The sequence below is a fragment of the Loxodonta africana genome, chromosome 4 (genome assembly GCF_030014295.1).
Source record: "Loxodonta africana isolate mLoxAfr1 chromosome 4, mLoxAfr1.hap2, whole genome shotgun sequence".
In the NCBI taxonomy this organism is placed as follows: domain Eukaryota; kingdom Metazoa; phylum Chordata; class Mammalia; order Proboscidea; family Elephantidae; genus Loxodonta; species Loxodonta africana.
The window spans coordinates 71,916,970-71,934,695 of NC_087345.1; the positions used below are offsets into that span (position 1 = coordinate 71,916,970).

The following is a 17,726-nucleotide window of genomic DNA, read 5'->3' on the forward strand; positions in this document are numbered from 1 at the left end:
GCCAAAGATTGGACAGGCCCACAGAACAAAGCAAAACTAAAGGGGTACACCAGCCCTGGGGCAAGGACTACAAGGCAGGAGGGGACAGGAAAGCTGGTAATAGGGAACCTAAGATTGGGAAGGGAGAGTGTTGACATGTTGTGTGGTTGTTAGCCAATATCATAAAACAATATGTGTACAGTTTAATGAGAAACTAGTTTGTTCTGTAAACCTTCTTCTAAAGTACAATAAAAAAAAAATTATATTTCCTTTCCATCATTTAATAAATAATTCACACTACTCGAATCTCAATATTCAGGGCAACTGAAAATCCTTGTTAATTCGGGAATGGCACAATAATCAACACTGACAATGCCAAAGCCTTGGGAATGGTTTTTAGTTGCTAAACACATTAAGAAGATTGTATGACCAGGCTGTGTGCAATGCCGTAGAGAAAAGTTCAGACCAATTTCTAGCTCACTTCTTTTTATAAATCTAGGGAAATGGGTATATGAAAACCCTAAAAGGAAAGGGTTGATCTTGGCTTGATATGATTTGCCCAAGCTTGGAATTAATCATAACCTGGCATACAGAAACAAAATGAAGCAAAAGTTCACATGTGTCCCTATTGCTAAGGAAGAACTAGAGTCTTGGTGCAGCAGCTAGATCAGTATTTCCCAATAGATATATTATGATAATCCAGTGGATCTTGGCAATTTACATAATCGGTCTTCCAGTCAATAGTCACATCTGATTTGCCCCATTACCCCCAATCACTTGTGGGTATTTCCCACTTGGCGGCCTCCTCACTCTCTCTGTATAGCAATGTCATTAGCTCCCACTCCCTGCTTAGTGGCTTCATTGTCAACATTTAAATATACCAAGTGATCATTAGGCTTACGAGAAAGAAGTGGCCCCTCTTTAGGAACCTAACCAAAAACCCATTGCCATCAAATGTCAATTCTGGCTCATGGAGATCCCAAGTGTTACAGAGTAGAATGGCTCCATATGGCTTTTTTGGCTGTAATCTTTATAGAAGCAGATTGCCAGACCTTTCTTCCATGGCATGGTTGGGTGGTTTTGAACTTACAGCCTCTAGGTTAGTAATTGAGCATAAACTGTTTGTGTCACCCAGGGACGTTTAGGAACCTAAACTCTTAGTTATAAGCCCATTCATGAGATCATTTCATCATATCGAACTCTCTTCTAAATCCTCAAGATATGAATACTTCTTCATATTAACAAATAGGCTGAGAAAACTTTGCTTAACTCAGTTCAATGATTGAAATCTAGTCTGGATTGTAGAATATTTTCAAAGAAGATATTTTGTCACTTTCAAGCACACAGAGTAAAATAAACTCACTAATGGGGTGTTGCTCATAGGGCTTTATTTAATGGATTATGAAAAATTGGTTTTTAGCTCTTTTTGGATTATATGGAGGCTGATGAAGGTGCCCACAAAATTTCTTCTACTAATTAATCAGCCTATGCTGCCTTTTTGCACTTTTAATTTTCAGAGAAAAGCTTTTACTTGAGATGTTATAAGCCCAGCCTATGAGCAAAATATTTCCAATTCTATACTGTTGTTGTGTGCCATTGAGTCAATTCTGAGTCATAATCACCCTGTAGATGGAATAGAACTGCCCCATACAGTTTCCTAGGCTGTAATCTTTACAGGAGCAGATTGCCAGGTCTTTCTTCCTGTGGAGCTGCTGGTGGGTTTGAACCACTGACTTTTTAGTTAGCAGCTAAGTATTTAACCATTGTGCTACCAGGGCTACTTAATTCCATATTAAAAACCAAACCCATTGCTGTTGAGTCAATTCCAACTTATAGTGACCCTATAGGACAGAGTGAAACTGCCCTATAGAGTTTCCAAGGAGTGCCTAGGGGATTCGAACTGCCAACCTTTTGGTTTGCAGCCATAACACTTAACCACTACACCACCAGGGCTTCCTATTAGTGGTTACAACTTAATGAGGGTCATCCATTCTTTCTCCACAGAGCATGATGTACAAGGCTTTTTAGAGAAAGCCCAGACAATCAAAATACAGTCCTTATACCAGTGGAGATTAAAGAATGTCAAATCTGGAAGCTGTGTTTTAGAACATATATATAGCATGTCCTCAGTGACTCTGTTGCTGCTACTGACTGACCCCAAATCTCTGCACGTGCTCTGAGAAACCAATATGGAAAGAATTTACAATGACCTTCAGGAGACTACCCTCCCAGACCCCACCTATATAACCTACTTTCACTGTCCCCTCTTCAGAGCGCCTTCCCAATATTTTAGGTTTGATGCTGCCAGATTCAAATCGTATCTACTCCCAATAAATATATTCTGTTACAGTAAAAAAAAAAAAAAAAAAGAAGTCGAATAATGAAATATAAGCATTTTTGCTTTGTTCTTTAAGTCTCTTCTCAAGATTGCTGGAATCAAATAGATAAATTGATTCTCCATACTTTCCCTTTTAGTTGTTCAAGTTGGTTTCCCATGTCTTGGAAAACAAGATGGAGTGGCGGCATTTGAAGTGAATGTGATTGTAATGAATTCTGAAGGCAACACCATCCTCCAAACACCTCAAAATGCTATCTTCTTTAAAACGTGTCAACAAGGTAATTGTTGATGGTGGTCCAAGAGAAGGCTCGTGAGCCCTTCAGGTGTGATTTGGGCAAAGGTGACCTTGGATGTTCTGTATATCACACATTGGTCCTAGTTTTCAGATAGCCCAGGCAACTATGGTACCTACTTATTTTCCCTAGTGTTTTATTTTTAAGTTATCTACAATCTATGAATCAAATCAATCAAAAGGAGTGGTATCCTCTTGCCTTTCTTATTTATAGACTCTCAGGTAACATTCTCCCAGAACAGTGACTGATACATAGTAAGAACTCAATACATCTTTGTTGAATAATATTACCCAGTCCTTTCTATCAATCTACACTAAATGAAATGCTATGTTTCTCAATCAAACCTATGATTCTTGCTGACTTAATAATAGCTAAGACAATTGAGCATTAGCTTTGTACTAGACACCATCAAACATTCTTTACGTGCATTATCTCATTTAACCTTCCAGCAATCCTATGAGTTTTGTACTAGTATTAACAACTCCAGTTTACAGGTGAAGTGAAATCACTTGTCTGAGGTCACACAGCTGGTAAGTGGGGAAGCTGAGATTTGAACCAGGTCAATCCAACTCCAAAATATAGTCTCTTGGCTATTAAATTATACTGTTCCCCATCATCCAATAAAAAAAATTATAAGAATTTAGAGGTTCCTTTTTTTTTTGGTGTGAATCCTGACTCATTAACACAAACATTACTATTTTGAAAAGGATTTAAAGTTTGAATCTCTAGCCGATAAAGCAAATGAATATAACCAAACAATCTTCTCCACCTCCCTCCTTAAAAAATAATAATAATAAAAACAGCAATGAACTAAGATTAGAATCCTTCAAACTCCCAGGGACTTAAAACCCTTGAGGTTGCATCATATCATTCATGAAGGCATGAAAATAATATGCTGGTAACTAAAAAGAGCCCTGTTACCAGAGTCACAAGCTACTTGCATGAGCACTATTGTTGGCGAATGTTACTAGTAAACTCAAAGGGATGGAAAGGCCAAACAAAGGCACCTCTAGGGTCAATCTACAGTAACCAATTGCCATTGAGTGGATTTCGACTCATGGCAACCCCGTGTGTGTCCGATTAGAAGTGTGCTCCATAGGATTTTCAACGGTTGATTTTTTTATAAGTAGGTTGCCAGGCCTTTCTTTGGAGGTACCTCTGGGTGGACTTGACCCTCCAGCCTTTTGGTTAAGCAGTCAAGTGTGTTAACCATTTGTAACACCCAGGGACTCTTGAGGTGAATCAAGTAAGATTTAATTAACCCAAAGGATACCAAAGGCAGTCAACTCAGTCAGGAAACACAACTGGGTGATCAGCAGTATTCCCCCGGACAGGGAGAGATGCAAATTTTCAGACCCCAGGATCCTCACCACTGTTCATATGGTGACGGATGATAAATCTGAGTGAGGATCATATCAGACCTTCTAGAAGGTCAACCCTATCTTTCTGGACCTGGCCTTGAACACATAGCTGGAAGGGACTTTTGCATGTACATTGTTGGGATATTGCTGGACATTGTTGGGAATTACTTCATCAGGTTCCTTTCATCACTCTTAGGCTTATACAATGTGACTTATGACTATGGTAGGATACAATATTTATACTCAGGCATCAAGAAAGTTCTCATTCATTACCTTCAGCCTCCCCACAAAGCCTGGTCCGAATACGCTTATGATCTAAGCACTATAGAGCTAGAAGAATCTATTTCTCAGACACGTAGGTATATAGGCAGGGTCATAGGCACAGGTCCTTAGATCACATATAAAGCCCATTCTACAGATTCTGTATAAAATACATATTTTATGGGAAGAAAGTAGGGCAATGTCAGTGTCAGAGCTCCAAAACAATCTCTAAATTTATATTTCGATGTTATGACAAGAAGTATAAATCCCACCAAGTATACTGAGATTAGAGGCACTCATATAGAGTGTTAGATTAGAGGCACCAAAACAGCTTTGCTAAAGGTGAGGAACTTCTAAATCCTAGAAGAAGGATTGCCCCTGGACAATAGTGTGCATGGGATTAGCTTTTCTAGAAGTTTTAGAAATCACTTCCTACAAAGAAAATATACCAATGAAAGTCCATTAATTCACTTTACATCACCAGAAAGCAACCAATCTAAAAGTTAATCCACCCAATAAACATCTGTTGTGTACCTCACACATACCTGGAACAGTGCAGGTTGGTTCTATATGCCCTTTTCAATTTCATGTTGGCTGTAATTCACTTAACATGAATATATTTGCATATTTATTTAATTAATATCTGCCTCCTCCAGGAAAGCTGCTCATGAGCTCCATGAGGACAGAGATTGTGTCTCTTTCTATTGCTCATCCAAGACCTAGAACTGTGCCCCACAAATGGTGGGCATCGATACACATTTGTCATGAATGAATAAACAGCAGAGACTCAAGAACCGTGTACAAAAGAGATGAGAACCAGGGGTGCTGGGTACAACCACAGAATAAGTAAAGTTGAAGGACCATGGTTCAACTCTCTGCTGCCCCCTGGAGTAGAGATTTTTAGTTCTCTAGAGTTTCTACAAACTGCTTCTACTTCCTCTTATTTTTTTTTTTTTTAGAGTTTCTACAAACTGCTTCTACTTCCTCTTATTTTTTTCTGCTTAGTTCATTTCTTCCACTCACCACCCATATTGTGGAGGTTGATATCTATATATTATACATATTTTATATTCATATATATGAATATAAGTATATGCTTCAAATCTTTTGTATAATTGTAGCCCCACCGACGGGAAGATGGGTGGTAAATACAGGGTTCAATAACTGTGTAAGACAGACTTTTGCTGACTTAGCCCCCACTTGCAATTTTAAGAATGCTAATACCCCTCCAAACTGGCCTGGCTCCTTAGTCTGTCCTTATCCCCCCACCAAACACCATTTTGCGGAGTCTCCAGGTATCTTATGGTTATGAATTTCCACCCTTTTCTTGCTCTGGCTCTTCGTGGCAAGGTTACCAGTCATTACCAGCAACTGGCACCTGGCAAAGGGGACACATCTATTCCCATTGCCAAAAGCTTGGTGCTGCTGACTCCACAGAGGACAGGATGCCACCATCACACCACTGGTCCCTGCTGGGCAACGGCATCAGCACCTCGCCACCAGACCTTAGATGCCGTTTAAACATGAAGGCCTTGTTTTTTTTCCATCCCCATACAAGCTTCTCCAGCACAGAATTTAAGCTCTGGAGTCTTTCAGTGCTCTAGAGATGTCCCAAAAAATAATGCCACCCTCAGAAAATGAATATTGAGGACAATATTATTTGTTCTGTTACAGTGTGAATTTACGGAGGTATGGTAAATTGATAAAAAAAAAAAAAAATGGAGTAAAAGCAGAATAAAATCTGCTTTGCCTTTTTAAAAGCAGCCCTTGTGGGGCAGTGGTTGAAGTGCTTGGCTGCTAACCAAGTTGGTGGTTCAAACCTACCAGCCACTCTGCAGGAGAAAGATAAGGCAATCTGCTTCTGTAAAGATTTTCAGCCTTGGAAATCCTATGGGGCAGTTCTACTCTGTCCTGTGGGGTCACCTTGAGTCAGAATTGATTCGACAGCAGTGAATTTGGTTTGGTTTTGGTTTCCTTCTTAAACGAGCCCCCTATTGTTGGATGTTGGATTGAGGGAAGCAAAATCTTACTTTGAACATTTAGTGGAGTACAAGGAGTATACAACAACAAACAACAACTCATTGCCATCTAGTTGATTCCAACCCAAAGCAACCCTATGGTGCAGAGTAGAACTGTTCCATAGAGTTTTGAAGGCTGTAAATCTTTATGAAAGCAGACTGCCACATTTTTCTCCCAAGGAGTGTCTGGTGGGTCGGAACCCTTGACCTTTAGGTTAGCAGTCAAAATGCTTAACGACTGTGCCACCAGGGTTCCTCTACAAGTAGTACAGAGAGGATGAAATGAGTGCTCAACAGAGAAAGGTAGAGGTATCCACATTAAATAAATTACGTAATTGGTGTACTGGAGAAAGAATGACCTCTTCACGTTGGCTGTAATTCATCCAATATGACTCAAAACTTGTTCATATAAGTCCTGTTTCTCTGTGGTGAAGCTGAATGCCCAGGAGGATGCCGAAATGGAGGCTTTTGTAATGAAAGACGTGTCTGCCAGTGTCCTGATGGATTCTATGGACCTCACTGCGAGAAAGGTAAAGTACAGATATGGGCTTCCCTTGGTTCCTTCCTAATGAGTGTGGGGGCTGCACAGCTGCTTGTAAAATGGAGCCCACACATGTATTTTAAACATAGTCCCAGAGATTATATTTCTGGTCACATTACGATAGTGAAATTTTTAAAAAGGCTCAGAAGTGGTTTTCTGTATCATCTAATACGGGGCAAAGGACAAGAGCTTTGGTACAATGTCTGCACTCTTTAGGGCCTCTTTCCCCTACCCCCAAGTTCACTAGCATGCAGACTGTACTTAGGTGTAATCTTATGAAAGTTTGGAAGTTTTACCCTCCACTTAAGTTGGAGCTAAAATTTTTACTAACTAAAGTTTAAAACAGGAAACCCTGGTAACAGAGTGGTTAAGTGCTACGGCTGCTAACCAAAAGGTTGGCAGTTCAGATCTGCCAGGTGCTCCTTGGAAACTCTATAGGGTAGCTCTACTTTGTCCTATAGGGTCGCTATGAGTTGGAATTGACTTGACGGCAGTGGGTTTGGGTTTATTTATTTATTTTTTTGGTTAAAGTTTAAAACTAACTTTAAAAAAGCCAGCATTATCATTCGTTTGAAATGATATTTTCTACCCTGGTGGTGTACCAGTTAAGAGTTCAGCTGCTAACCAAAATGTCGGCAGTTTGAATCCACGAGCTGCTCCTTGGAAACCCTATGGGGCAGTTTTACTCTGTCCTATAGGGTCGCTATGAGTCGGAGTTGACTCGACAGCAATGGGTTTGGTTTTTAGTAAAAAGTAGCTTGATTCACAATTATATAATCTAACTGAGTTATGAAGTATGCAGCAAAGAGAACAGTGAAAATCATTTGTATAGTAAGTACCTCCATTTCAGGGAAATTACTTTTAAGAGAGTTCTATGAACAAAAGAGACAGGAAGGTGAACACTAGTCATCAGATACTTAGATACGAAGAGCTTATTTGGCCAGAGAAAGTAAATTACTTTTCATCCTAAAGAAGTATCTTCTTATTTGCAATTATTTTAGAACAGAAGATCAAGGACAGAATGAGCAGAGAGAAAATATTTACAGTTTTCTGAAGCGCACATTTTAGTCAAAATAATGACTCTGGACAAAAGTTAATCAGGCATTCAAATGAAGCAATTCAAGAGTTCTTCTCTATGAAATTAGCTGAGGTGGAGGTAAAAAAACACTCTGATCTATACCACAAAAAATAATGTTTAATAAAGAAAACTTGGATCCAAAGAGTGACCGTTTGAGAGTCAACCAGAAGACTTGAAAATGCAGACCTGTTGTATTATTGACATTTCCAAAATGCTCGCAGTCTAAATCCTGTTTGGCCTTAATCAAGGTTCTTTCTCTCTGTTAGCCCTTTGCACACCATGGTGTATGAATGGCGGACTTTGTGTTACTCCTGGTTTCTGCATCTGCCCACCTGGATTCTATGGAGTCAATTGTGATAAAGGTAACAGTTTCTTTCCTTCCTTCTTTCATTCCCTGCTCCCTCCTTCCCTTCTTTCTTTTTTTAAACTTTTGATTAAAATAAGTATAATATATCATCACTCATCATAGTAGCTCTATAAATAAGGTATATCGCTTTGGGTATAGCTGGCTGCTACAATAACTAAGACCTCTAATTTTAGTGTAGCTTAGCACAGTTTTTGTTTTTTTTTTTTAGCACAGTAGAAGTTTATTTTCACTCACGAAATGCTCCAGTGCAGGTATATCTGGTCAGTGGGCAGCTCTTCCCCATGCAGCAACTCAGGGGCCCGGGTGCTTTCTATCTGTGATCCTGCCTAGAGGTTTGGTGCCCTCTGGATCCAGCCAATGAGCAGAGGAAGAGGGATTAGAGTAGGCACTCCTTTAAAAAAAAGCCCTGGTTCAGAAGTGACCCACAAAACTTCCACACCTACTTCATCAGCAGGAATTAGCCTCATGGTCCTACTCGGGTGCAGGTGTGAGAAATGTTGTTCCTGACCAGAAATTGCACACCCCTCCCCCTGCCCCTCAATGACAATGCACATTTTGGAAGGAAAACATGGATATTTGTGAACAATTAGCTGTCTTTGCCACTTGGGTTTTTGTATATCCTGAATTAGGTTTATGGGTGAGGATCTAAAACTGAGAAATTAAGCAACCTGTTCCAAATTGTCTGACCTAGAAGTTCACTGACTCTAATTCAAAGCTCTGCTTACAAATCACACCCCTGAGAGACTTGGTGCCTCCTTCTTAGCATCGCAGCATCACAGGCCAGCTTTTACTCTCAGGAAGTGCATTCAGACCTGGCCTAGGATGTTGCTGAATGAGTCATACTCTTTCTAAGATACCTATCTATTTTGCCCACTTCACATCTATTAAGTGGAAAGAATTTAAAGAATATCCTGCCAATTGTGAGCTCTTAATGAAGTTATCCTGGTGTCGAAAATGCTAATTGCATGAAGACAGCATTGTATTTTTAAATAAATGTATGCCTTGAAATAAAATGGCTAATGTTATTTTTGAGAAATGTCTATCTAGTGATAACACAGCACCAATTAACATGGCAGTTAGAAGCTTTTTAAAAAAGAAAAGTAAAAAGCCTTTAGTATGAGTCGGAATAATAATTTATGATAGTCTGCTATTTTATAGTATACAAAATGCTTTCATACATTTATCTGGTTTTACCCTCAACAACATTTTGGAATGTGTAAAGTATTACCCTCTCACTCCCAGATAAGTAAAATGAGGTTTATTTTATACGGCTTGAGTACATAAATCCGTTGCCGTCAACTCGTAGTGACACCGTAAGACAGAGTAGAAGTGCTCCCATAGGGTTTCAAGGCTGTAATCTTTATGGAAGGGAGCCCTGTGGTGCAGTGGATAACCGCTCAGCTGCTAACTGAAAGGTCAGTGGTTCAAACCTACCAGCTGTTCCGTGGGAGAAAGGTGTGGCAGTCTGCTCCCATAAAAATTACAGCCTTGGAAACCCAGTGGGGCAGTTCTTCTCTGTCCTTATAGGGTCTTTATGAGTCAGAATCTACTCCATGGCAACGGGTTTGGTTAATCTTCACGGAAGCAGACTGCTACATCTTCCTCCCACAGAGTGGCTGGTGGGTTTGAGCCACCAACCTTCTAGTTAGCAGCTGAGTGCTTAGCCACTGCACCACCAGGGCTCCAGAGTTTAAGTAGCTTGACCCAAATTCACATCTTCCACTTACCACGTTGCCTGACTCAGCAACCTGATTCAGGTCCTGCTTTCTCCATGAATGGCTCTGGATCTGGGCATGTAAATCAATCTCTCTCTGGGCAATGTTTGCCCATCTCTAACCTTGGAATTAAGCCATCAAGCTTATTAAGCTAATTGAGCTCAATTACCTCATTGAGAAAATATGTGAAAGCATCTCTACACTTTAAAAATAAAAAGTGATCTTTTAAAAACTACAGCATTGGATTTAAAACAAGTTTAAAATTTTTTATTCATAAAGATGAAGCACTAAAGGCAATGATAATAATTAACAGCCTGTGAGCTAATGCCTTATTTGAAACTTCTTTGTGTTTATCGAAATTTGTTTCAAAATTAGGAATTTGTTGAAGCAGAATTAAACTCATATTACCTGTAAACTATTAATACATAGAATAAAACCTTCAGGGATTTAGATGAGGAATGCATGTATTTATAAGTTTAAAGAGACCACTTATGAGGCCTGCTTACATAAATGTAGCTACTATTGGTTTGGTTTGCACAAAAGAGTTTTAATTGGGATTTTTCTAATGCTCTGGTGCCACAAACACTGTACACTCATTGCTGAAAAAATATGCCTATTTATATTTCAGTGCTTTCAACATTTTGGAATTCTTTATCTTTTACATGAAAGACTTTCCTACTTGTTACAATTCAGTCTTATTTTTTTTTAATTCTTTCATAAAGTTGGCTGAAGTTCCACTTGGTCTCACTGGAGATTTGGGAATATTTAAAAAATAATGTTCTTCACTACTCAATAAAAAGGTGCTTTTTTTCATCCAGTAGGGAGTGTGGACCTTCTGAAAAATGACTTAATTACTGGCATGGAGTTGGGCCTCAGCACCACATATTTGAAGAAATATTAAAGGATAACTTTCACTGACTCTTGGGGCATCTGTCAGAAACAACTTTAGGACTTGAATAGTTAAGAATTGGCCTAACACATACTTTTAGCCCCAGTGAAATTTACTTAGTGTTTCTGGCTCATTTTCCTAGTCAAGAATCATTGCACAAGAGAAACGTAGAGAAGCTTGGGCAGGACGGTAGAATATTATACAGGTACTAAGAGTGTGTGGCCAAATTATAAAACCAGCTTTGTCAAATTCTGTAACTTTCAATTAAGCTACCAGGTTCAGTCCATTCAGTAAAGGAAGGCATACATAGGGCCTAGGCCAAGCAGACACTGATCTTGATGTATTTTTTTCTCGTATTATCCCCAGTAGAAACAGGGGCAAGTGGGGAGACAGGACACACAAAAACAGCTGCCCAGTCCTAGCAGCAAGGAGCAAAGAGGAAGCCCAGAAAGCTGGTTCCCCTACACCCTATACTCAAATGCAGCTGCTTCCTTCTACATCAAGAGACTTAATTTTGTCAGGACAACTACAGCATCTCCTTAAGTTGGGAAATATTTAGGATTTTAAACACAAACCTTATTGTTTAAGAAGCATGAGATGGGTAGAACTTTTTACTTGGACTTTTTTTTTTTTTTACAAAGAAAACTGCCCTTATAATTTTTGGATTTCCTTTCTGATTTTCCTACCAGAAGCTTACTTTAGCTCTTGTTCATCTATAGCCAACTTTGGTCTGTTTTATATGTAACAAGAACAAATAGGCCATATAAGTGGAATTGCTGAAAGTCCAAGCTCTAATTTTAAACTCCTGACAGAATGATCCAGATTGTCTATTTTTAGATATTAGTTCCTTCCCAGGCCTCATTTCTCTGCCCTCCGTCTTCTATGTACCAGTGAGCAGTGAAATTCCAGAAATTGAGACAGAAGGAGAGAAAAGAAAAGGGTTTAGGATGAATTACAAACCGTTTGATTATTACCTGGATAATCTAGTTACGTTTGCAGCTGTTTCTTCTTATTTTGAGTTGTGCCACATCAACAAATGAAGGTCTCGAAAGCTTTACTCCATCTGCATCATTAAGGTTGACTCTACTTTGAGGAGGCAGCTCTTCCCTAGTCGTATTTTGAGTGCCTTCCAACCTAAGGGGCTCATTTTCCAACACTGCATCAGACAATGTTCCGCTGTTATTCGTAAGGTTTTCACCGGCCTTTTTCTTTTTCAGAAATAGACCTCCTGGTCCTTCTTTCTAGTCTGTCTTAGTCTGGAAGCTCAGCTGAAACCTGTCCACCATGGGTGACCCTGCTGCTATTCAAAATACCAGTGGTATAGCTTCCAGCATCACAGCAACATGAAAGCCACCACAGTATGACACTGACAGATGAGTAGATTTGATTAATTGAACATTAATGACCCAAGAATGATATGACTCACTGAACACTAATGACTGTAGACAAGATGAGTTGTGGGATGACATCAAGGACATCATAGATTAAGAAAGCAACAGGTCATTAAAAAGACAGAAAAGAAATGGATGTCAGAGAGACTCTGAAACTTGCTCTTGGACATAGAGTAGCTAAAGTGAATGGAAGAAGTGATGAAGTAAAAGAATTGAACAGAAGATTTCAAAGGGTGGCTTGAGAAGACAAAGTAAAGTATTATAATGAAATGTGAAAAGGCCTGGAGTTACAAAACCAAAAGGAAAGAGAACACACTTAGCATTTTTCAAGCTGGAAAGAACCAAAGAAAAATTCAAGCCTCAAGTTGTAATACTGAGTGACTCTATCCGGAAAATATTGAAGAATGCAGGAAGCATCAAAAGAAGACGGAAGGAATACACAGAGTCACGGTACCAAAAAGAATTGATCGATATTCAGCCATTCAGGAGCAGGTAGCATATGATCAAGAAGAAAGTCCAAGCTGCACTGAAGACATTGGTGAGAAACAAGGCTCCTGGAATTGATGTAATACCAACTGAGATGTTTCAAAAAATGGATGCAGTACTGGAGGTGCTCAGTCATCTATGCCAAGAAATTTGGTAGACAGCTGGTAGGCAGCTACCAGGTCAACCCCTGGAAGAGATCTATGTTTGTGCCCATTCCAAAAGTGATACAACAAAAAAAGAATGTGGAAATTATTAACAGTATCATTAATATCACACACAAGTAAAATCTTGCTAAAGATAATTCAAAAGCGGTTGCAGCAGCACATTGACAGGGAACTGCCAGAGGTTCAGGCCAGTTTCAGAAGAAGATGTGGGATGAGGATATTGTTGATATACAATGGATCTTGGCTAAAAGCAGAGAATACCAGAAAGATGTTTACTTGTGTTTTATTGACTATGCAAAGGCATTCAACTGTGCAGATCATAACAAATTATGGATAACATTGTGAAGAATGGGAATTGCAGAACACTTTTTTTTTTAATAGTGTTCACACAGAACCTGTACATAGACCAAGAGGCAGTTGTTTGAACAGAATAAGGGGATACTATGTGGTTTAAAATCAGAAAAGGTGTGCATCGGGGCTGTATCCTTTCACCATACTTATTCTATCTATGCTGAACAAATAATCCAAGAAGCTGGACTACGTGAAGAAGAATGCAACATCAGGACTGGAGGAAGACTCATGAACAACTTGCGTTATGCAGATGACACAACCTTGCTTGCTGAAAGTGAAGAGGACTCAAAGCATTTACTGATGAAGAGCAAATGCTACAGCTTTCAGTATGGATTACACCTCAACATAAAGAAAACAAAAATCCTCACAACTGGACCAATAAGCAACATCATGATAAATGGAGAAAAGATTGATGTTGTCAAGGATTTCATTCTACTTGGATCCACAATCAATGCCCATGGAAGCAGCAGTCAAGAAATCAAAGGACATATTGCACTGGGAAAATCTGCTGCAAAAGACCTCTTTAAAGTGTTAAAAAGCAAATACCTCACTTTGAGGACTAAGGTGCATCTTACCCAAGCCATGGTATTTTCGATCACCTCACACGCATATGAAAGCTGGATAATGAATAAGGAAGACCAAAAAAGAATGGATACCTTTGAGTTATGGCGTTGGTAAAGAATACTGAATATACCATAGACTGTCAGAAGAATAAATAAATCTGTCTTGGAAGAAGTATAGCCAGAATGCTCCTTTAAAGTGAGAATGGCGAGAATTCATCTCATATGTTTTGGACATGGTATCAGAAGGGACCAGTTCCTGGAGAAGGACATCATGCTTGGTACAAAAAAAAAAAAAAAAAGTACAGGGTCAGCAAAAGATAGGAAGGCCCTCAAAGAGATGGATTGACACAGTGGCTGCAACAATGGGCTCAAAAATAGCAATGATTGTGATGATGGCACAAGACTGGGCAGTGTTTTGGTCTCTTATACATAGGGTCACTGTGTGTCAGAACCAACTGGATGGCACATAACAACACTCTAGTTAATTGACTCTGGTTCATGCAGGTGCCCTGGTGGCACAGTGGTTAAGTGCTGTGCTGCTAACCGAAAGGTTGATGGTTCAAACCCATAAGCCACTCAGCGGGAGGAAGATGTGGCAGTCTGCTTTCATAAACATCACAACCTTGGAAACCCTGTGAGGCAGTTCTGCTCTGTAGTCTAGGGTCGCTATGAGTTGGAGTCAACTCAATAACAATGGATTTGGGTTGGGCTTTGATTCATGCAGCGTCACTTCTCCAGTGTCTTAGGGGGGACCACGGTCTCTCCTTTCCTAAACACAGTTACTTCTTCTTCCAAACATGGTAAAAGTCTGTTTTGTTTTGTTTTAATTTCTTATTAGGTAAGATGAATCTCTGCTCACCTTATTCTGAAAAAAAGTCCATCTTAATCTCCTTTGTCATATCCTGGAATTTATGACTTCTCTCCCTTTTTAGCTATTTCAAAGTATGTTTTCTCCCTTTTGCTTTACCTTCATCCTCCAACCTGACATTTACAAAAGTATTTTATTGGGTTTATAGCATTCTTCTTTTGAGGGCATAGGTATTTAAAAGAAAATATGAAAGATAATTGTTTTTCACACTCTGCTTCTTTTCACTAAGATGTAAACCCCTAGGAGTGAGGCTCACATAGTATGTGTACTATCCTGTGTAGAACAATTAGGTTCTGGGAATCTGCAAATGGTCAAGCAGTTCGTTACAATTTTTATATCAGGGAAGCAGCTTACTTCATTAAGGAAGTAGGAAAGTAGCAGATGTCTAAGTATCATCTCACCTTAAGTGAAGTCTTTGTTAGAATTAACCTACTGTTATTCGTTCTAACAGCAAACTGTTCAACCACCTGCTTTAATGGAGGCACCTGTTTCTACCCTGGAAAGTGTATTTGCCCTCCAGGACTAGAGGGAGAACAGTGTGAAATAAGTGAGTATTGGCCTTCTGCGTTCTCCTCGTTTCATGGCACCATGATTTTGGGGGGTTGTAAGGAAACCCTGGTGGCGTAGTGGTTAAGTGCTACGGCTGCTAACCAGGAGGTCAGCAGTTCAAATTCGCCAGGCGTTCCTTGGAAACTCTATGGGGCAGTTCTACTCTGTCCTATAAGGTCGCTATGAGTCGGAATCGACTCGACGGAAGTGGGTTTGGTTTGTTTGTTTTATAGAGGCTTAGAAACTTCATCTTGTTGTTGTTAGTTGTCATTGAGATGATTCCAACATATGGCAACCCCATGTGTTGCAGAGTAGAACTGTGCTCCACAGGATTTTTAAGGGCGTGACCTTTCAGAAGCAGATTACCAGATATGTCTTTCTAGGAGCCTCTGGGTGGGCTTGACCAACCAACCTTTAGGCTAGTAATCGAGCACTTAGCTGTTTGTGCCTAGAAACTTCATCTAACCCCTTTAATATTATCAGTGAGGAATCTGAAGCCCAGGAAGAATGAGTAAGTCTGAAGTCTTAAACCAGTGGCTTCTTTTTGCTAGATTCAGCCATCACTCACTTCGGCTAAGGGTGGGAAAAAGAAAGATCTTGCTCACCTCAAAGGGCCCAGAGCAGATGCTCTCTGACTCAGTCAGGGACGGATTGCCAAAAAACAAAGTACGCATGGGCTTACTTGTGTTTACTTACTAATCTGTAGTGCACAATTTTACATGAGTTCCACTGCACCTTTAAGCCTGTGTGTACCTCGCTCACTGGTTAAAATCGGCCTCCAGGCTCAGCCATGTCTGAGTTTGAATTATTCAGCATGGTGTCGTGTTTTTTGTTAGTGATTTTTGTTCCCCTCTCACTATTCAGAGCCGATGGTTTCAGCCCGAGAAATGTAGATGAAAGCTTTGAATAGTTGGGATTTGTTTATCTACCTGCAGACACAGAGAGTTTTTCCCTACCCTTGATTGCCAGATATTCTATATTAGACTAACAACCATCTACAAGAACAGGATAGACCCAAAAAAAGACAGAAAGAAAGGGGATGCGTTGGCAGCAATAAAAAAGAATGAACTTCTAGCACACATATGTAACACCATGAATCAATCTCATAGACATTATGTTGAATGAAAGGAGCCAGGCACAAAAGAGTACATACATACGAAGTTCAAGCGCAAGCAAAACTAAGGGTTGATGGTAGAAATCAAAATAGTGGTTGGGGGCACGAAGGAGCTTTACAGAATGCCAAAAATGTTCTTTATCTGGATTGGAGAAGTGTTACATGAGTGTTTACTTATGTAAAAAAAAAACAAACAATTACCTGTAAACTTAAGATCACTACACTTTATGCCTTCTCTGCATGTACATCAAAAGAGCCTGGTGGCACAATAGTTAAGCACTCTGCTGCTATCTGAAAAGTCAGCTGTTCAAACTCACCAGCAACTCTGCGTGAGGAAGACCTGGTGATCTGCTCGGGTAAAGATTTCAACCTTGGAAACCCTATGGGGCAGTTCTACTCAGTCTTATAGGGTCACTATCAGTTGGAATCAACTCTACAACACACAACAACAACATGTGTATATCATGCTTCAATAAAAATAAAATAAAATTTTAAGGGTGGAATATGGTGAATAATCAATGTTTTGGGAATCAGCATCCCAAACAACTTGTCCTGGTTCTTCCATCTACAAGCAGTGTAACCCTCAGCAAGTCAGTTAACCTGTTAAACTCAGAAATGAGCCAGCCCCATCTGAGACTGGTTTATGACCCAGAAGACAGGACAAAGGCCCCTGCCCAAGACAGAGCAGAGGAACACGAGACACCTGCTGACGGTGCTGTGTCTCTGCCTTCTGGACGTGTGGAAAGGGAAACCTGGTCAATCTTCTCATTTCCGGCTGCATTTTATCCACTAAAACACCATTGTGTTTGGTACAACCATCATTTCTGAAGTTGTAGTGGGGTCAAAATTGAACAATTCTGACTTCCTATTTTAACTTTCAGCCTCTAATTTATTTGTGGGTTGTGTACTTTTTAATGAGTAGTAGATGTAGTAACTATATTTTATAGAGTTCAAATGAAACACCTCTGAAGTTTCCATAGAACATGTAGTTAATCATTAGGATGTGCTTTCTATTCTCATTAATTACCCTTGCCTGATAAAGACACCTCTGGACTAACTTCCCTCAGTTTTCTCCCCATACTTACTCTCAGACTTTGCATATTGAGTTGGCTCATGTTAATGAATCTTTGTTCCTGGGCTCATTTCTCTTCCTATGAATATGCTCTTTCATATCCTTAGGTTTTATGAATTTTCTGTGGGCAAATACAATTTTGGCGGACCCCAAAACGTGGGTCTTTGAAGGCTGTTGACTGGCCCTGCCACATGTTGTATCTCAAATCATTTTAGGAAATTTCCTGTTTCTATTACAGGAAGCACATTACCAGGAAAATATGGAAATGGGTCTTGAGTTGAAAAAAATGCCTCTACTTTTCCCACCATAGACAAAAAGGAGAAATATG

At 39.7% G+C, this 17,726-nt stretch overlaps 1 protein-coding gene across 1 annotated transcript in view; it reads left to right on the forward strand.

The window, feature by feature from the left end:
• The window catches only part of WIF1 (WNT inhibitory factor 1), an 84,334-nt gene that overhangs the window by 54,343 nt on the left and 12,265 nt on the right, over positions 1–17,726 (forward strand). The window contains exons 4-7 of the mRNA XM_064283923.1: positions 2,455–2,595; positions 6,685–6,780; positions 8,136–8,231; positions 15,115–15,210. Coding sequence (XP_064139993.1) covers positions 2,455–2,595; positions 6,685–6,780; positions 8,136–8,231; positions 15,115–15,210 — 429 coding nt within the window. The remainder of the gene's footprint in view (positions 1–2,454; positions 2,596–6,684; positions 6,781–8,135; positions 8,232–15,114; positions 15,211–17,726) is intronic.